Source organism: Vicugna pacos, chromosome 20, assembly GCF_048564905.1.
Source record: "Vicugna pacos chromosome 20, VicPac4, whole genome shotgun sequence".
Lineage (NCBI taxonomy): Eukaryota > Metazoa > Chordata > Mammalia > Artiodactyla > Camelidae > Vicugna > Vicugna pacos.
In genome coordinates, this window is record NC_133006.1 from 15,825,638 (window position 1) to 15,843,275 (window position 17,638).

Consider the following 17,638-nt stretch of genomic DNA (forward strand, 5'->3'; position numbering starts at 1 on the left):
TTTAAGCCCGTCCTACTCTGGCCAACCTTGCTGTGACCTCCCTCCCATCCTCCAATCCCCAGTTCCACCATCCCAAGTCTCTGCAGAGGTCTTCATTCCTCTGGCATGCCCTCCCCAGATCCTCCACCCCACCGATTGCTCCTCCTCTGAATTTCTGTCCCTTTGTTAGTCTCCTCCTCAGCAATTACCTCTCTTCTTGTGCTTTCCCCTGACTCCCCAAATAGATTAAAGCAACCTGAACTCAGGAACCAAGTCTTTGATTTCTCTGGATCCTTCCCAGCCGAGAGCTGGGCACAGAGCACTTCTCAAGAGTATTAGTTATTTGGTGGACGTTGTATATGAATGGAGCTGCTGGATGGTGGCTCTGCTGGGAACGGTTCAAGGTGTAACAGCCCAGGAGCTACCCAAGGTGGGAGGGACCTCAAGCCTCAGAGGTCTCCAAGAAAGAAGCCCCTATCTCATACCTGAGTGTCTAGACCCCTGGGATGGGTTGTGATGATGTCCAGGGCATGCTGGGTCATCTGGGGTCCCCTGGTGCCCTTCCTATGGGGATGGTGGGAGGAGCCAGGATGTGGAGATGGGGGTGGGTGGAGGGATGGATGTTATGTGAGCCCTAGAATGGGCTCTTTCCCTTCTCTGTTAACATCTTTGTCATCCTCCTGGGAGCTGCCATACACAGGCCAACTCAAGTCTCAGTTCTTCCAAGAAGCCCTTCCTCCAGCCCATGCAGACATTCCCTCCTCCGAATTCCTGCTGTGTGTATTAGTGACAGCAATCACTGTTCTGTACTTAGTCACAGTGGTCTGTCACCTTGAATTATGTAAACCTATCTCCCTGATGAGACCCTAAGATCCTCCATGGTAGAAATAAGAATTCTATAATTTTCTTCTATCCCCAGCTACCCCAAACCCTCAACATATCAGGCAACTGGGAGAGCTTCCACAAATACTCCTTGAATGAACAGGAATTGGTTCCTGGAGGACCATGGGAGCGGGTGGGGTAGGACACGGTGGACCACAGGCGTGTCATCAACCAAAAACATTTGGGGAGCACGAGTGTTTTTAAAGATACTCTGTCCCTCAATCCCTCCCCTCCTGGTGGAAAAACAATGACCTCACAGCCACAAGCCCTGAAGGCCTTTCTCATCCTGTCCCTTGACACTGGAGCAAGAAAAGGGGACTTTTTAAAACTGTCACTGTCATGAAAAACAAAAGCAGGGGACTGCACCAAACTAAGAGATTAAAGAGCCATGAAAAGCAAATGCAATGTGTGAATCTTGATTAAATTGGATTGGGGAAAAAAAACTAAAATGATATTTTTGAGGATAACTGATAAATTTTTAATATGGAGTATATTTTAGATGTTTATAGTGCATTGATATTAAATTTCTTGAGTGTGCTGTTTTGTGGTATTTAGGAGAATGTCCCTATTCTAAGGCAATGATACTGAGGCAGTGGTGGGGGTGGGGAGATGTGCCATGATATCTACACCTTTCAACCGTCAGCAAAATGAAAACAAAAAGTGTGTGTGTGCGCGCATGCGCGCGTGCGTGTGAATACAGATGGTCATTTTACTAGTCTTTCAAATTTTTCAAAATGAAAAGCTGAAGGGGAAGTGCCTGTGGTACAAAGAGTGGTGCCAATCTGAATATCTGGGACAGAGGAGGGAAAATGCAGCGGGAGGTTCTGATTGGGTGGCTCAGGGTAGACACTCCAACCACCTGTGACATGATCACCCCCCACCCAGCCTTCCATTCTTGCTGCCCAGTAAGCATCTAAATCTAACCCCATGGCCTGACTCCCCTCCACTCTGCACATCTTTCACACAATCTCCTTGGTCCACATCTGACGGGGCCTCGCCCAGTGGGCAGCCACCCCCGGCTTAGCTAGAACAGTACTTGAAGCAGCTTCAAGGTCCACAGCTCGTCTCCCTGGAGAGTGAACTAAACCCTCCATGGGCTCGACCTACCTTGAGTTTTTAAAAACTATATTCACTTAGAGGATGTGCAGAAAAGGGAACCCTTGTACACTGTTGGTGGGAATGTAAATTGGTGCAGCCACTATGGACAACAGTATGGAGGCTCCTCAAAAAACTAAAAATAGAACCACCACATGATCCAATGAATCCACTCCTAGGTATATATCCGAAGAAAATGAAAACACTAATTCAAAAAGAAGCATGCACCCCAATGTTCATAGCAGCACTATTTACGATAGCCAAGATATGGAGGCAACCCCAAAAAAGAATGAAATTCAGCCTTTGCAGCAACATGGATGGACCTAGAGGGTATCATGCTTAGCGAAATAAGACAAAGACAAATACCGTATGTTATCACTTAAATGTGGACTCCAAAAAATAAAATGAATGAATATAATAAAACAGAAACAGACTCACAAATACATAGAACAAACTAGTGGCTACCAGGAAGAGGGAAGGGGGAGGGAGGGATAAAATGGGGGCAGGGGATTAAGAGGCACAAACTACTATGTATAAAATAAATAAGCTACAAGGATATATCGTAGAGCACAGGGAATATAGCCAATATTTTATAATAACTTTATTTTTCTTCCTTTTTTATTGATATATAGTTGGTTTACAATGTTGTGCTAATTTCTGGTGTGCAGCGTGGTGGCTTAGTTATACATATATACAGATACATATTTTTCATAGGCATTACAAGATACTGAGTATAGTTCCCTGTGCTATACAGTAGGACTTTGCTGTTAATTTTATAATAGCTTTAAATGGAATACAATCTATAAAAATAGTGAATCACTATGCTGCACACCTGAAACTAATATGTCGTAGATCAACTATATTTCAGTTTTAAAATATTCACTTAACTCCACAAGAAAAAAAGAAAAAGAAAAAGAAGAATTTGATGTGGAAAAAAAAAGCCAAGATTCAGTCATCCAACCTTCTCTTTGGAGCTCTGTCAATGAGGGTATTTTCCACCCTAGTCGGGATACTGGCTTACTGCTTTTCCTCGTTTACCTTTTTTTCGTATGGGCATTTCCTGACCCACTTTTTCGAGGGCCCCTAGAACCCTGCAGTGTGCGAGCTTTGGCCAGCCACTTCTCCAGTGCTGGGCGCCGGAGCCGTTTCCGAAGTTCCGGACTGACCAGGTCGCGCACCTCCTTAGAAGCAGGGAAGTCGCCCGCCTCCTCCCTTCCCCCGGGAAAAGAGGGATGGAGGAGGAGGCCCAGGAGGCGACCTGGGGGAGGGGGGTGGATCGTCTTCCCGGCTAGGCGTGGGCTGGGCGAGGTCCCCAGCCCACTGGGCCCCGCCAACAATGGCCAGTTGTGGAAGGAAGCTGCAGGAATGCGGCCGGGGGAGTCGGGCGACGGGGCGGCGGCGGCGGCGGCCGCGGGGCGGGGCCGGGTCGCAGCAGCAGCCTCTTACCTGCCCAGGTAGCTCGCATTTCCAGGCGAGCGGCGGCTCCCGCAGCACCTGTCGCCCAGTACGCGGGCGGGGAGGACGGCGCGGGGCATGGCCTGGTAGGCTCTCCCGGAGAGACAGTACGGAGTCCCGTCCCGGGCAGTGCAGGCGAGGGAAGGACGGTCCTCCCCGGCGCCCGCGTGGCCGGCGGCAGCATGAAAAAGAACCCGACGGTGCAGGGCACCTTCAGCAAACTCTTTGGCAAGAAGCACGCCAACCCGTCCGCCACCTCCCTCTACGCCGCCAATCCCCCCTGGATTTTCACCCAGGAGGCCCCGGAGGTGGGGACCCGGAACTTGGGTGAGTGCGCCCCGGAGCGGGAGGGCGCAGGGCCGCCGGTGGTACCCCCGTCCCCGGGCCGCCCGCCGCGCGGCCTCCCTCCCGGGGCTCCAGGCTTTCGGCGGCCGGGAGAGCGGGCGACGCGCCAGCGCGGGGAGGAGGGAACGCGTTGGAACCTGTGCGCTGGCCGGGCTGGAGCCTCTGGCGAGGGAGGTGTCTCTGGGAAAGGGAAGGAGGGGACCCTCTCAACAGCGAGGTCAGAGATCTTTGTGGCTCCCGCATCTGACCCTAGTCCCTCTTCCGAGGTGTTTATCTGCCCTCCTCGGTGGAGGTTATGTTTGTGTTGTTCTCTCCAGAAAGGCTTCCCGGGGTTTGCGGTGCCCTCCCTCAGCCTTCCCCGGGCAGTACCGTGGAATCAGAAGTGTTCCCTCGATCTCAGGGCTTGGGGGCGGTCTCTGCAACCCCCACTCTTTCTGCTTCCTCTGGCCCCCCCACCCCCAGTTCCCAGCCCTGGCCTCTCCCGGCCCAGGGTCACAGGCAGAGAGGGAGCTGCTATCTGGGTGCCCACACACTTGGCTCTACCCAGGAAAAATCCACAGGAGCCGCTGCTAACAGGATACCAGCCTGCGCCAGACACCAAGTCATTTACTGGGGTCACAAGCTCTTGCCAGGTCAGCTTGGGGCCTGGGTTGCCTATGAGCTCAGAGGGAGGAGCTCCAGACCCGACATGGGAGGTGAGGGAAGCCCCTCCTGCCAGCCGCCTGACCCCAGAGTCAGGGTCGTGTACCAGCAGGCATCTGAAAACACTGTGCCCGCCCAGCCTTTGGGCTCTGCCTGTGGGTCACCTTATCACTGTGGCTTTCTGCAGTTTGTCCCCTCTATAAACAGAGCGGGGGGTGGGGGGGAACCAGCTGGGGCTGGGGACAGGAATTCACTTCTTGTGTATGATCTGAGTCTCTGGGCCCAAAGAGGGTCATCTATCACGAGTCAGGACACAAGGCACCCAGACAGGTGAGGGCAAACAAGACGTTGCCTCTCCCTTGCCTGAAGATCTCAGACCAGCCCTTGAGCAGAGCTGACCGTATGCTGTTTAGCCCTTTCTGAGCCTTTGCTATAAAAGAGTAAGCACATAAGGAACAGACAGATGACCTCTGATTGGAACTTGCATGTGAGCTGAGAGGGAAGGGCATTCAGCATTTTCAGAGCAAACAGCAGGAGCAAAGGCTAGGAGGGCCAGGGTGCTTTGGAGGCAGGGTTTAGGGAAACTAACAGATACATGCATGTTGCCAAGTAGAACTCTCTGAGGCCTGATCTTCTTGCCTGGGTCCCAAACATTTATTGGTCTCTTCTTAGGTGCAAGTTACCGTTCTAAAGTCCTTGTGTTGTTAACTTATTAAATTCCTCATCCAGCCTACAATGCAGGTGGCATTATTCCTGTTTGACAAATGAGGAGACTGAAGCACAGGGAGGTTAAGTAACGTGCTCAAGATCACAGAGCTTTAAATGGGCAAGCCAGGATTTTCTTAAGTGTACACGTCACTGAATTTTTTGTCGACCTACTGAGTTGTGCCACCATCACCACAGTTCAGTTTTAGAAATTTCCATTACCCCCAAATTTCCCTCATGAGGCAGAGAGGGCTCCAGAGACCACACTCTTAGCAGACTTGCTGAGTTGACACTGTGCAAGGTAATTCAAGGCTGTATTTGACTGCAGGGCATCTGCCTGAGAGCATCTCCTCCCAGCCCCCTCCACTCCTACCCCAAGGGAAATGCCTTACACATTTCTCTACATTTCTGCCTTAGACACTTTTCTACATTTTTGCCAGCACTGAACAGGCTGCTGGTGGGGTTCAGTCCTTCCAGTGAGAGAATAGAGGCATGGTGCCCTGTCACCTCCAGCCAGCTGCCACCTTTACCAGCAAGGCTGGAGCCCAGGGAGGCAGCTCCTCCCTTTCCCCTGGGCAGGGCTGGGCCTCCAGCTGACTCAGCCTGGCTGTACCACGTGGAGGGGTGGGAAACAACGTGCATCCATAAGGATGACTCTCCAGTGTTTCCAGGATGTTCCCCAGGGTGCCAGTTGGTGTGGCAGGGGTCTTCCTGCTGAACAGGACGTGTGCTTGGAGTTGGCGATGGGAGGGACCAGTGTTGGGGATTCTGGGATGTGATGGAGATCCCAGACCTGTTTTGGAGTCTGCCTCTGTCAATTGTATGGGGGCTAGCCACTATCTGGGCCTCAGTTGTTTCTTCTGTTAAGTGGGAATGGTGTCCAGACTGCTTACAGAATGACTGCTTGAGGTTTGTATATTGCAGTACTGTGAAGAGCATTAAAGAGAAAAGCACTAAAGCAAGGATTGGCAAGGCTCAAATCTGGCCCGTGGCCTGTTTTTGTAAATAAAGTTTTATTAGAACACAGCCAGCCACTCCCATCACTTGCAAATCATCTGTGTCTGCTTTCATGCTACTAAGGGCAGAGTTGTGTGGCTCACAGCAGAGACAGTGTGGCTCACAAAGCTGAAAATATTCACTAGCTGGTCTTTTACAGAACAAATTTGTCAGCTCCTGCATGATTTATTATCAGGTCATTGCCAACCTTGAGCACTTCCTGCCCACACCTGCTTCAGTTCCTCTTCCTAACATTGCTGTAGACCAGAGGAAGCCAGAGCCATGGAGAGGCTGTGATGAGGTCTCAAAGGGGTTGGGATTTGAGTTTCATGTTGTCCCTGAGTCTGTAACATTCTCTGAGATGCTGGAGAGCCTTTGGAGAACAGGCAGTGAGATGGAGGGAGGAAAAATCAGTGTGGGAGTTTGTAAGGAAATTAAGGAGTAAACGCCTACTCTGTGGCTGCAGCCGTGTAAAAATCTGTTTGCACAAGGGTAGGCTGGGTGCAGCAGGTAAAATGCAAACAGTCATGTGAAGGTGGTGACAGGTACATTTTTCCTTAAAGGATTTCCCTAACATTTATCCGGTAACTATTAGAAGGGCTTTGCTTAATGGAATGCAATCCTAATGAAGCCTCCTGCCTCCCTCCAGCCCACCCAAGGGTCTTAAAAGGCCACACAATTGTTCTTTAAATACATGAGAAAGCATAGGTGTGGATCTTTGCAAATCTCACGATAAGGGACTTGCAGGTGCTGGAGATGAGGCTACCAGTGGCTCTGGACTCCTCCCTTGCCTCTTGAATTAGTTGAGCCACGCTTCATTATCTACAGCCACTTCCATCCCACCCTAACAATAGGATGCCCTGCTTGCTTGGGCACACAAAGTCAGAATCGCTGGCCTAGGACCCAGGTTCTGGATTTTTCACCAGTTCCTGGGTAATTCTTTTATACACGAAGATTTGAGAATCCTGGGCTTTCCTTCCCCAGACGGAGCTGGGCCGCTCTCTTTCCCCTGAGGACTTCCTACAGTTCTATATAAATGTGTAGGGACTGTCCCAGCTCCTTATCAGGACAACCCCAATGCTCCCTAAGGTGGCTGCTGGCTCTGTTATCCCTGCTCCAGGGGTCCCCTGTCCTGTGTCTCAGGCCAGGCTAAGGGGTAGGAAGCCATGAGTCCCAGGGGCTGAGCATATGTTTCTGGCCAGGGGCAGGCTGGCTTCAGCCTCCTGAAAGCTGACCTATGCGTGGCAGGGGCGTGAAGGAGACTTTTGTTTACTCCTGTCCCCTGGAGGTGTGCAGTGGTGTGCTGGCAGCTCAGTACCTACATACACACCCTCTCTGCCGCCCCATTGTATTAGCTCCTTTTGTTCCTGTAGTTCAACTTGGAAAGCCAGGCCCTCTCTTGACCACTGCAAACTGGCTACAGGGTGCCCTTTCCCTCCCAGCCAATAAGTTAATGACAACAACAATAATAATATCATCATCATTGTTATCAGTTATTTGTTGAAATAGGCGCTTGCTAAAAACTACACATGTTTTCTCAATTGAGGAAACACACTCAGAGGTGATAGGTTAAATGACTCAAAGAAGGCCTTTCAGCTCAAGGCAGCTCAGATATTAAAGTGCATCGAGTCACCAGGACCTTGTTAAGATCTGGTCTGATGCGGTACTTGGGACAAGTTCCTGTGTGGAGTCCAGCAGGTCTGCAGACCACACTTGGAGCAGCGTGTCCTAGCCTGGAAGCAGGGCCCCTTGGCTGTGCTCCTGCCCCTCCAGTCCCCACCCGCAAGGCTCCTCCTGCTCTGCTCCCCCCTCCCCAACTCTGTCGCTCCCAGCTCAGCCCAGCCTTCAGCGTCCCCTCTGCCCTTGGACAAAGGCCTCTCTCCCGTGCCCCCGGTCAGGCCTGCTGGGGCTTGCTGGGGCTTGCTGGGACAGATCGGCCTTTTCAGGTTCCTGTCATGTGACCTTGTTAATTAGCCAGAAAGGGGCCCATCAGCCTTTTGTGGGTTACATTCACATGGGGCCCCCCTGCTGCTTCCTTGAGAGGCTGAGGCTCCCCTAGTGGCCTAGAATTAGACCTAGGCCCTCAGAGGGCTAGAGGTGGGGGTCTATTTTTGGGCCCTGGGTTACTCCAGTCAAGGAAACCAAATCTCCCAGCTACAACCCTGCCCCTTTTAAGTACCTGGAATTCGATGAGACCTATGGCCAGTGCTCCTGGGGCCATGTGGGACTCTTGGCAATTTGGGGCCCCACACCATCACCCCAGCCCTCCTCTCACCTCTGCTAGCTTTGTCCCTCCCTTGAATTTGGGAGACTTCTCCATATTATCCCCATTTGACAGGTGGGGAAACCGAGCCTGAGAAAGTGCTTGGAGCCCTCAGATGTTACATGGAGTGCTGGCAATGTGACCCCAGACCTGGTTCCTAGTGCATTTGCTTCCTCTAGGCTTCACCAAGTGTACAGTTTCACTCTGGAAAAAAAATGGGACGGAGGGGAGAGATGCTGAGTCCTGCATTATTTCCCAGCTGTGCGGGCTGTGACTAGAGGGCATGAGAGTCTGGAGTCAGGCTGCCTGGGCTTGAATCCTGGCCCCTTTGACTCACCAGCTGTGGGACCATGGGCAGCGGACTTGACCTCTCTGTGCCTCAGTCTCCTCATCTGCCAAACGAGAATAACAGAGGTGCGTGAAGAGGGTAGGAAGAGCACTTAGGATAGGGCCCAGCTCGGAATACTGCGCCTCCCAGGGCAGACACTTACATTTTATCACACATTTCCTCTCTAGTTGGAATTTGTCTAGGATTTGGGGAGTGAGCTAAGTGACTGCCCCAGACCTCAGCCTCCATGGAGACCTGTGGGCAGCTCTGGGGAAGGAGGGACACTTTACACACTCTCAGCCCTGTCCTCTGTGAGGGCAAAAAATGCCGGAGACCTGAGGAGATGTTCCTCCTTTGGGGAAGGAGGACAAAGGAAGGGGTGGGAGTGAGGCAGCTGCTTGTGCCCAGCCCTCAGCTCCCCAAAAGCGGGCCAGTACCCACTCCACTTAACACACACACACACACACAGTACACACCCCACCCCAGACCGAGAGAACCACGTCAGCCTGTTCGGGGAGGGGCAGTGAGCCACATGCCATGTGTAATGCACCCTATTATTTATGCCCAGAGTCCAACACTGCATGTAGAGGGCCCCGTTAGTGCCCTGGCACCACCGCTGCTCTGAGACCTTGGACCAGCCCCATGCATCCGGGCCTCAATCTCCCATCGGCAAAGAGGGCAGCCCCATGGGTCCAGACTCAGAATTCTCCCCGACAAGAGGAAAGGACCACCTGCCTCCTGGTGGCTCTCCCCCTTGGGTAGAGTTGTCCAGCCTCCTCTCTGTCACCCACTTCACCTCCTTACTGTCCCTTCCTTCCTCAAGAGGCAGCTGGGCTCTCCTTTATCTTCTCAATTGTGGAGGGGGCTGCTTCCCAGGAAGGCCAAATTATGATGTTCACCCATAATTTATCATGGATACAACCTGATTCAAGCTCAGAGCCCAGGTCCTTGGTGGAGCAAGGTAGGGTGGGCATAGAGTATGCAACGATGATGATGATGGTGGTGACAGTGGTGATGGTGATGATGTGATGGTGGTGGTGGTAGTGGTGACAGTGGTGATGGTGGTGATGGTGGTGGTGGTGGTAGTGGTGATGATTGTGGTGGTGATGGTGGTAGTGGTGACAGTGGTGGTGGTGACGGTGGTGGTGACGGTGACGGTGGTGGTAGTGGTGATGGTGATAGTGGTGATGATGATAAGTAGTCCTCCCAATTAATGACCGCAAATTATCTGCTTGATGCTACCTGCTGCCCACTTTATCTCATTCAGCTTCACACTATCCCACTCACTGGTGACATTTACAGCGATGAGGAAACCGCATCAGAGAGATGTGGTAACACACCCCAAGGCCCCACAGTTAATAAATGATGGAGCAGAAACTGGAACCCAAGTTCAGTTGGGCTCTAAACCTCTGCCTTGACCCCACACCATCCAGCCTTCCCTCCCAGCTAGGAGCTGCGACTGGCCTGCTGTCTCTGGCCACCAGGCCTTGCCCTTGGCCTCCTCCTAGTCCAGGCAGCCTCAGCCACAATGCAAATACACCTCAGGCCAATAGGGGGGTCAGGTTCTGAGGGAGCCATGGAGGAGGGGAGCTGTCATCCCAGGCTGAAATCTGAGGTGGACCTCTCCTGCTGAAACAGGTGTGGCACCAGGAATTATCTTCCAGCCAGGTTTTTGGATATTAGATGGCATTTATGTACATGAAAGCAAAGTTGCCTTCCTTGCCTGTCAATATATGAGGGAGAAATGTAAAGGAATCCTGTGCATAGTCCTGTCAAAAGGATTTCATTTGGGGGGAAACTGGGACTGTTTCAATGATGAGGTTTGGGTAAATGGAGACAGACCTAGATTTCCTCCTATTTTACTGCTGTTTTTTGTTTTGTTTTGTTTTTGATGAACTTGCCATGGTCTTGAGTTTGTATCTTGGTGGGACTGTGGTCCACCTGGGCCTCAGGCTCAGCTCAGAATCTGTTTCCAGTTCTCCCAAAGGTACCTCCTTTCTCTGGAAGCTTCTGGGTCCACAGTGGCTCTCTCCACTTTCCTGCCTTCTGAATCCCACCTGTATGTTCCTCAGCTGCCTCTCTGGTCTGTGTAATCGCTCAAGACCTCCCAGGTCTCCAGGGACTCTTGCAGTGGGAAAAGGCTCAAGCGAAAAGGCAGATACAAAGGGAGTGTCCGAATTTCAGGGGGACAAGTTGCTAGGATAGGGCCTGTATTCCGACTGAGTAGTCTCTTTGTGACCCCAGAGAGCAAGTTGTCCAGCCTCCTCTCTGTCTCCCGCTTCACCTCCTCACTGTCCCTTCCTTCCTCAAGAGGCAGCCGGGCCCTCCTATATCTCCTCACTTGAGGAGGGGGCTGCTTTCCAGGAAGGCCTGTTCTAGTGTCCCTGACACTGATCCAGCAGAGTTCATTTACTTCCATGGAAATATCCCCAAAGTTGGATTGTATTGTCTGTCTCTTTAGTTTTTGACCTTGAGCTTGAGAAGGTTGGAAAGCCCCAGCTTTCCTGACCTGAAACCTTTGGAGGACCTAGTTGATGGTGGTGGCCACACTCACCTCACCTGCTGGTATGCCTTGATGCCCTGGGAACTGAGCCTGGGTTCTGGCCACACCTCCTTTTTTTTTTTGCTTGAAGTAACATACATGTATGATCTTTTCAGCTCTGTAGGTCAGAAGTCTGACACTGATCTCACTGGGCTAAAATTAAAGTGTCAGCAGCAACACATTGTTCCTTTCTGGAGGTTCTAGGGGAGAACCTGTTCCCCCGCCTTTGCCAGCTTCGAGGGCTGCCTGCCCTCCCTGGCTGGGGCCTCGCCCATCTGCCCAGCCAGCCATGGCTGGGCGCATCTTTCTCCCATCACACCGCGTTGACTCTGTTTCCCTCGTCACATTTCCTTCCCTGACTCTCAGCCACACCTCTTTGAACTAGGAACTCAAACTGGATTTCCAAGAGGTGCTCCCGTGGGGAAGGAGCCACCTGAGCCTTCCACCCCTGCCTCAGCCGCAGCCACTCCCCTTCCATAGGGTTCCAGAGAATGATCGCATTCTTAGAATGGGCTGCCCTGCTCAAAATCACCACAGACCAAAAGAGAACAGTGCCTCAGAATCAGGGCTGAGGCATGGAATCCAGGAGGTATGAAGAGTGTCTGCGCTGGGGTTAGATGGCCCCCGGCTCCAATCTGGCCCTGCCCTACCCCGCGGGGGCCTCGGGTGTGTGCTTCACCGCCCCCCCGCCTCTCCAGCGCTGCTTCTTGGCTCCAGCCAAGCTGCCCTTACCCTCAAATAGCACCCCTCACATCCCCATCTCCCATTCCCATCCTTAAATGGTGAGATTAGAATTCCCCACTTTGGGAGCAGGGCACAGAGTGGTTCAGAGGTCAGCCCTAGAATGGAGACTCCAGCTTTGCCGCTTACTTTAAGGCTTTGGGCAGGTTATTAGACCTCTCCCTGTGCCTCAGTTTGCTCATCTGTAAAACAGGATGATGGTCGTACAATGGCATGGGGCTATTAATGAAATGAATTAATAGTGTAGAAGATGCTCAGACTGGTGCCTGGCATGTTACAACTGTCCAAGACATCTTGCCTCTTATTACATTATTGTTACTATTATAATGATCAACTTGCCAGATTGCTTCTAAAACTCCTAGCATAACAATAGTAGTGGCCATTAATAGTGTGATAACTCAGCTGCAGAAAAGATGCTCCCTAGACCCCAACACTGGAGCAGAGAGTAAATGGAGTAATGAGAGGGAGGGCCAGCCTAGGGGCGTGCCTGTGTTAACCCCCTACCCACCCCCAGTCTTATTCAGGGCCTGGCTGCCATATCATGTCAGATCTAGGACCTTGGTGTCAACACAGCACTATCTAGGGAATGTCCCAGGAAATCCTGGTGTCAACACACAGACTCTTAGAAGCCAGTGAGAATTGGGTGGGCTGTTGGGAGTGTCTGGTTATCTCTACTTTTGTTGTTTCTGACTGGGTTAAGTCTGCGCCCTCTCCTTGCCCCACCTACCCCCTGGCACCTCCAGCTTCAGGCCTGGAGCCTGGCAGCCAGGACTGAGGAATCACGTTTGCCCAGAGTGTATGGGACAGGGAAGTGCTGGGAACTGGGATTTCCAGGGACGTGTGGAGCGCGGAAAACTTGCCATTTTTCCTCTTTGAGAGTTGGAGAGTCTTGAATGGACCAGCTAACTCTGGTGGTAGGGCAGCACACAAAGGACTCTGTGTCCTATTTCTGGGGTGCCCCCAGGAGCCTCCATGTCACATTCAAGACCCAGATTCTCACATAGAGGGCCACGGCTGGAGGGCTAGGAATTGGGGGGTGAATGTGTTCTGATCCCAGGACCTCTCTGACAAGCCCGGTCTCTTTTGACTGAATGGATCATTGGCTTTCTTGCAATTTTCTCCCAAAGTCACGTGCAAGAGGAAAGGTCATAATGATTCATTCCCTGTTTCAGGTAGTAGGATTCTGCTTAGTTGGAATTTTGACCTTTCTCTTCTTTTCCCTCTGGCTACAGAGGAAGAGGGAGTCCCTCGGGCCCCAATAGATGACAAAAGCCCTTCTTGCTCCTGACCTGCATAGTAGGAAGTCAGCAGTGACCCCTGCCCCTAGGAGGTGACAGTGTGAACTTGTGAAATTCTCATCATGTGTATGTTAAGGGTTGTGAGACAGATGGGTTGATAAAATGTGAGTGGCTCCTCACACCCTCCCTCTATGGTAGAAACTCCCAGAGCACAAGCCCATCTGCTGGAGGAAGAGAAAGATTGTGTGTCATCTTCCTACAGGGGACGGGGGCCATATCTGCTGCCTACTTAGCTATGTGCAGGCCGCACTTAACTCTTCACAAGCGTCCTAGAAGGCTGGCATCACTTCCATTGTACAGATGGGAAAACTGAGGCTCAGAGAGGTTAAGTGACCCAGCCAGTCAGTGGCAGAGCTGGGACATGTACTAAGTCAGGGGACCCTACTGTCCTATTCTTTCTGTTCTGTCCTCAAGGATGCATCAAATGGAGCCCTGGTCCCAGCCATTGATGGTTTAGGGGCTAAGGAAATCTCAGGTTAGGGGAGTCCAGGAGTTGGTGCTGGACACTGGGCAGCCTCATGGCTCTGCTTGTTCCAGATTAGAAATTTAAACACTTGAGAGAAAAGCCACCCTGTTTTCCTCCCTCTCTCAGAGATAAGCTCTAGCTGGGGCCTTGGCTCGGCTCTCAGGGCCCCCAAAGGAGGGACTTGTAGGAGCGAAGGCTCAGGACCTGAAGGGGGTGGATCAGGAGAGAGAGGGCTGTGAGGGTCTGAAAGCCCCAGGAACACTGCAGGAGACCCCAAGAAACCACCCTGGAGCCCTTCCCACTCCGGCTTCAGTTGGCCCCATTAGCACACACTCTTCCTGTAGGAAATTGTCACTTAAGAGGCACTGGCCTGACTCAAACAGGCTACAGCAGGGTCTGGGTTTACTTACTGGGAACTGCAGGGCAGATTAAACTCAGTTGGCCCCCATGTCTTTGATCTCCAGCTCATGGTCTCCCCTCACTTTTCCCCTCTAGATGGGATCTATTTTGGCGACAACCGATTTGACACAGTGAGTGAGTCAGGAACCGCCACGCTGAAAGCTCGGCCCAGAGTCCGACCCCTACTGACTTTTCTTCCCTTGGTGAGTACGGTTCTGCCCTGAGGTCTGAGGGTCTGCTCTGGACGGGTCACCTCAGCTGCCACAGAGGAGGCAGTCCCACCTGCCCTGGCCCGAGTGGACATCAGCCTCACCCTCTGTCCGTTCCCCTACTTTCTGATGCCAACCCAAGGTGGCTACTGGGAGGAGGCGGGGCTGAAGCTCACGGTAGGAAGGCTGGGATTAGGAGTGTACCTCCTCCAAGTTGAAACTTAAGGAGAGATTGTGGGGAACTTGTGCGCAGAGGCAACCAGCGGCGGGTACCTCCAGCTCAGCAGAATTCACACTCCACAATCTTTGATGGCTGTCTGCTCCATGCCAGGCCCTGTGTTGGATTGTGGGATTCAGGGATGACTGAGCCAGCATTGCTCAAGGAACTCCCTGTCTAGTGTAGAGGATGAATCAGTAAATAGACTGTTAGAACATAGGACAGAGTAGGGACAGCCGATCCAGCCACAGGGTGTGGTCAAGGAGGGCTTCCTGGAAGAGGTGACACCTGAACTGTCTCGAAGGACAAACAGCAGTGACCATTAGGAGAAGGTCATTTCGGACCAATTTGCTCCCTTCTGGCGCCTGTGGTTGGGTTTTTGTTCTCTGACAAGGGAAAGAGACTCAAAGACAACTGCTGTGCGTGTGACTGGTTCTATTTACCGTGATGAGGGTTCCTGGGTTTTCTGGGACAGTCTAGACCAGTGCCGTCCAACAGAAATATAATGCACGCCTGGTGTAATTTTAAAATTTCCAGTAGCTACATTAAAAAGCAATGGTAAAATTAGTCCAAAGATGATCATTTTGACATTTAATCAGTGTAGAATATACTAGTGACATGTTTTACATTCTTTCTTTCATACTAAGTCTTCAAAATCCAGTGTGCTACACTTAGAGCACGCACGTCCCACTTCTGACTAGTGACATTTCAAGGTTTCAGTAGCCAGTGTGGCCAGTGGTTACTGTATGAGATGGCTCAGATTTAGAGCTTGAACAGTCAGCCCCATAAATTCTAGACTCACTACTATCTGTGAGACCTGGATCCTGGTTGGGACAATACTGTCACTGAGGTCATAGCATCCCATGCCTCCATGAGGATCTGTTCCGCCTTGACTGACAAGACACCTAACCCGGCTCTGCATTCTCAGCAGCCCACTAGACCTCATGGCACCCCACGCCTTGGCCCTAGGCACCTGCAGGTTCTGCCCGGCCCTGGTTGGCACAGCCACCTCTCTCTCTCCATCACCAATTTTTTCTGGTTTGTCCAACCTCACCAACCAGACCCCAAGATTCTGGATGGAGGGACTGAGTCCTAACTCTCCCTGCTGCATCCCCAAGGTCTGTGCGTGAAGGGCTGAGCACACAGACCTCTGAGAATATCACTTCAAGTAATTCCTTTTCTGCTTACAAAAGCAATTCATGAACATCACAGACAAATAGAGAAAGTACAACAGCAACAACAAAAAAGGTAGAAAGCGAGTGGGTCAACCGCCAGCCTTATTTCCAGAGACGCATAAACTGTTACAGGGTTGCTGCACCCATACACGCAGGTGAAAAAATTTTGAGATTTTTTTTCATCGTTGGAGGTGAATTTGATTCTCTCCCTTCATCCACCCCCAACACACATGCTCAGAATTACAGTGGTGGGCGCCCTGGGCCGACACACCTGTACCTGTTCTGGCTGTTAAAATATTGAAGTAAGTGGCTGTTGCCCCTTGTGGGACTCTGTCCTGGCTCCTCCTTCAGATCTACACCAACAACGAAAGGGTTAACACAAGGGCTAATGAGGCAGAGCTGAGTTTGTTCTGATTGGCCCGCATCCTGTATCCCTGCCTCCACCCACTTTGGGCCCCTTCAGTATTCGGTGTGGGTCCAGTCTTTCCACCCTCCTCTCCAGAAGTTTGAGCCCTCTGGTTTGATCTGGTCTGGGCCACAGCACGACCTGGGGCTGCGCAGACCCCAGGCAGGCTCCACAGAAGACTCAGGGGCCCCTGGAGTGGGCTTGGCTGGCTGGTACTGGATTGGGAGCAGACCCTCCGAGCAAGCCTCACACTCAGTCCCAGGAGATGGGGTCTTCCCCCAAGGAAGTGAACTCACCTTGAACCCACAAATGAAAGGGGCCTCGCTGGGTCCACACCAGTCTCGTTTGACATTGGCAGGAACTGAATCCAGAAAGGGAAAGTCACTCTATGAACAGGCAAAGGCGGGTGGGGCAGCTTGCGTGGCCCTAGCCAGCGGCACCGCCGTGTGATCATGGCTAACGCTGTGGGGCACTTACTGTGTGTCAGGCACCATCCCAAGTGCCCCGCGTGTTAACAGAGTTAGTGGAGCTGCCCTCTTGGGAAGATGCTGCTGTGAAGCCCCATTTCACAGGAGGAGAAACTGAAGCACGGGATGGGGACATAACTTGCTTAATGACAGGCAGCTCGTAAGAGGCAGAGCTGGGATTTGTAGCCAGGCTCTGGGGTCCACGTTGTATTCATGCCGTCCTACCTTCCCCCCAACTCATGACCCAGAAGCTTTTTCCTTCCCTCCTAGCACCAGCCTGCAGAACCACCTGCATCTCCCGGGTCTGCCTCTCTGACCCCTGTCCAGCCAGCGCTTGCTGGGCACCAGGTCTCTTGCCTCTTTTGGCTCATAGACCCCTTTGAGACCATAATGAAGCTATGGGCCACATACACACAGTTTTGTTTATAAGGGATCTCAGGCCCCTGGAAGCCCACGTATGATGCACCTGAAGATTAAGAACTCTGGACCTCATGGCCCGTATCCCAGTCACATGTTTTGCTTCTGACTCAGGTGATAAGATACAGAGTAGCCCCAGCATCCTTCGTCACCTGCTCCTGGGTTGAGGGGAATCTGCCTCCTCTCCTTTAGGCTCTGGGCTGGGCCTTTATTTCTTTGAGCTGGAGCAGGAGGCCGGGAGAATAAGAGGCAGGACAGAACCGTGTGTGGGTGCGGGTTCACACACAGACACACATGTGCACACCCTGCCCCACAGCCCCACCGAGTCAGGGTAGGAGAGGAGCCGGGGCGGCGGCCCAGGCCCTGCCCGACACTGTCCTAACCAGCTGGGCCTCGCCCCTCCCCGTCCTCCCTTCCCACACTCAGAGGGCACCTCCCAGGCCAGGCCACCCTGGAGCAGGGGAGGCTCAAGTCAGCGATGCCCAAGAAGCCAGTGACAGGTCCATGCTCTTCCTTGAGCTTTGCCTGGGCCTGAGCTGTCTTCTGAGGGCAGCGTTGTTGCAGGCAGTGCTCACAGGAGCCTGCAGAGGGACAGCTGGGAGAGGGGAGGG

At 52.3% G+C, this 17,638-nt stretch overlaps 1 protein-coding gene across 1 annotated transcript in view; it reads left to right on the forward strand.

Moving 5' to 3' along the window:
* Nucleotides 1-3,402: 3,402 nt before the first annotated feature.
* Nucleotides 3,403-17,638, forward strand: part of C20H6orf132 (chromosome 20 C6orf132 homolog) — a 31,456-nt gene continuing 17,220 nt past the window's right edge. The window contains exons 1-2 of the mRNA XM_072945000.1: nt 3,403-3,738; nt 14,233-14,339. Coding sequence (XP_072801101.1) covers nt 3,594-3,738; nt 14,233-14,339 — 252 coding nt within the window. The 5' untranslated portion in view covers nt 3,403-3,593. The remainder of the gene's footprint in view (nt 3,739-14,232; nt 14,340-17,638) is intronic.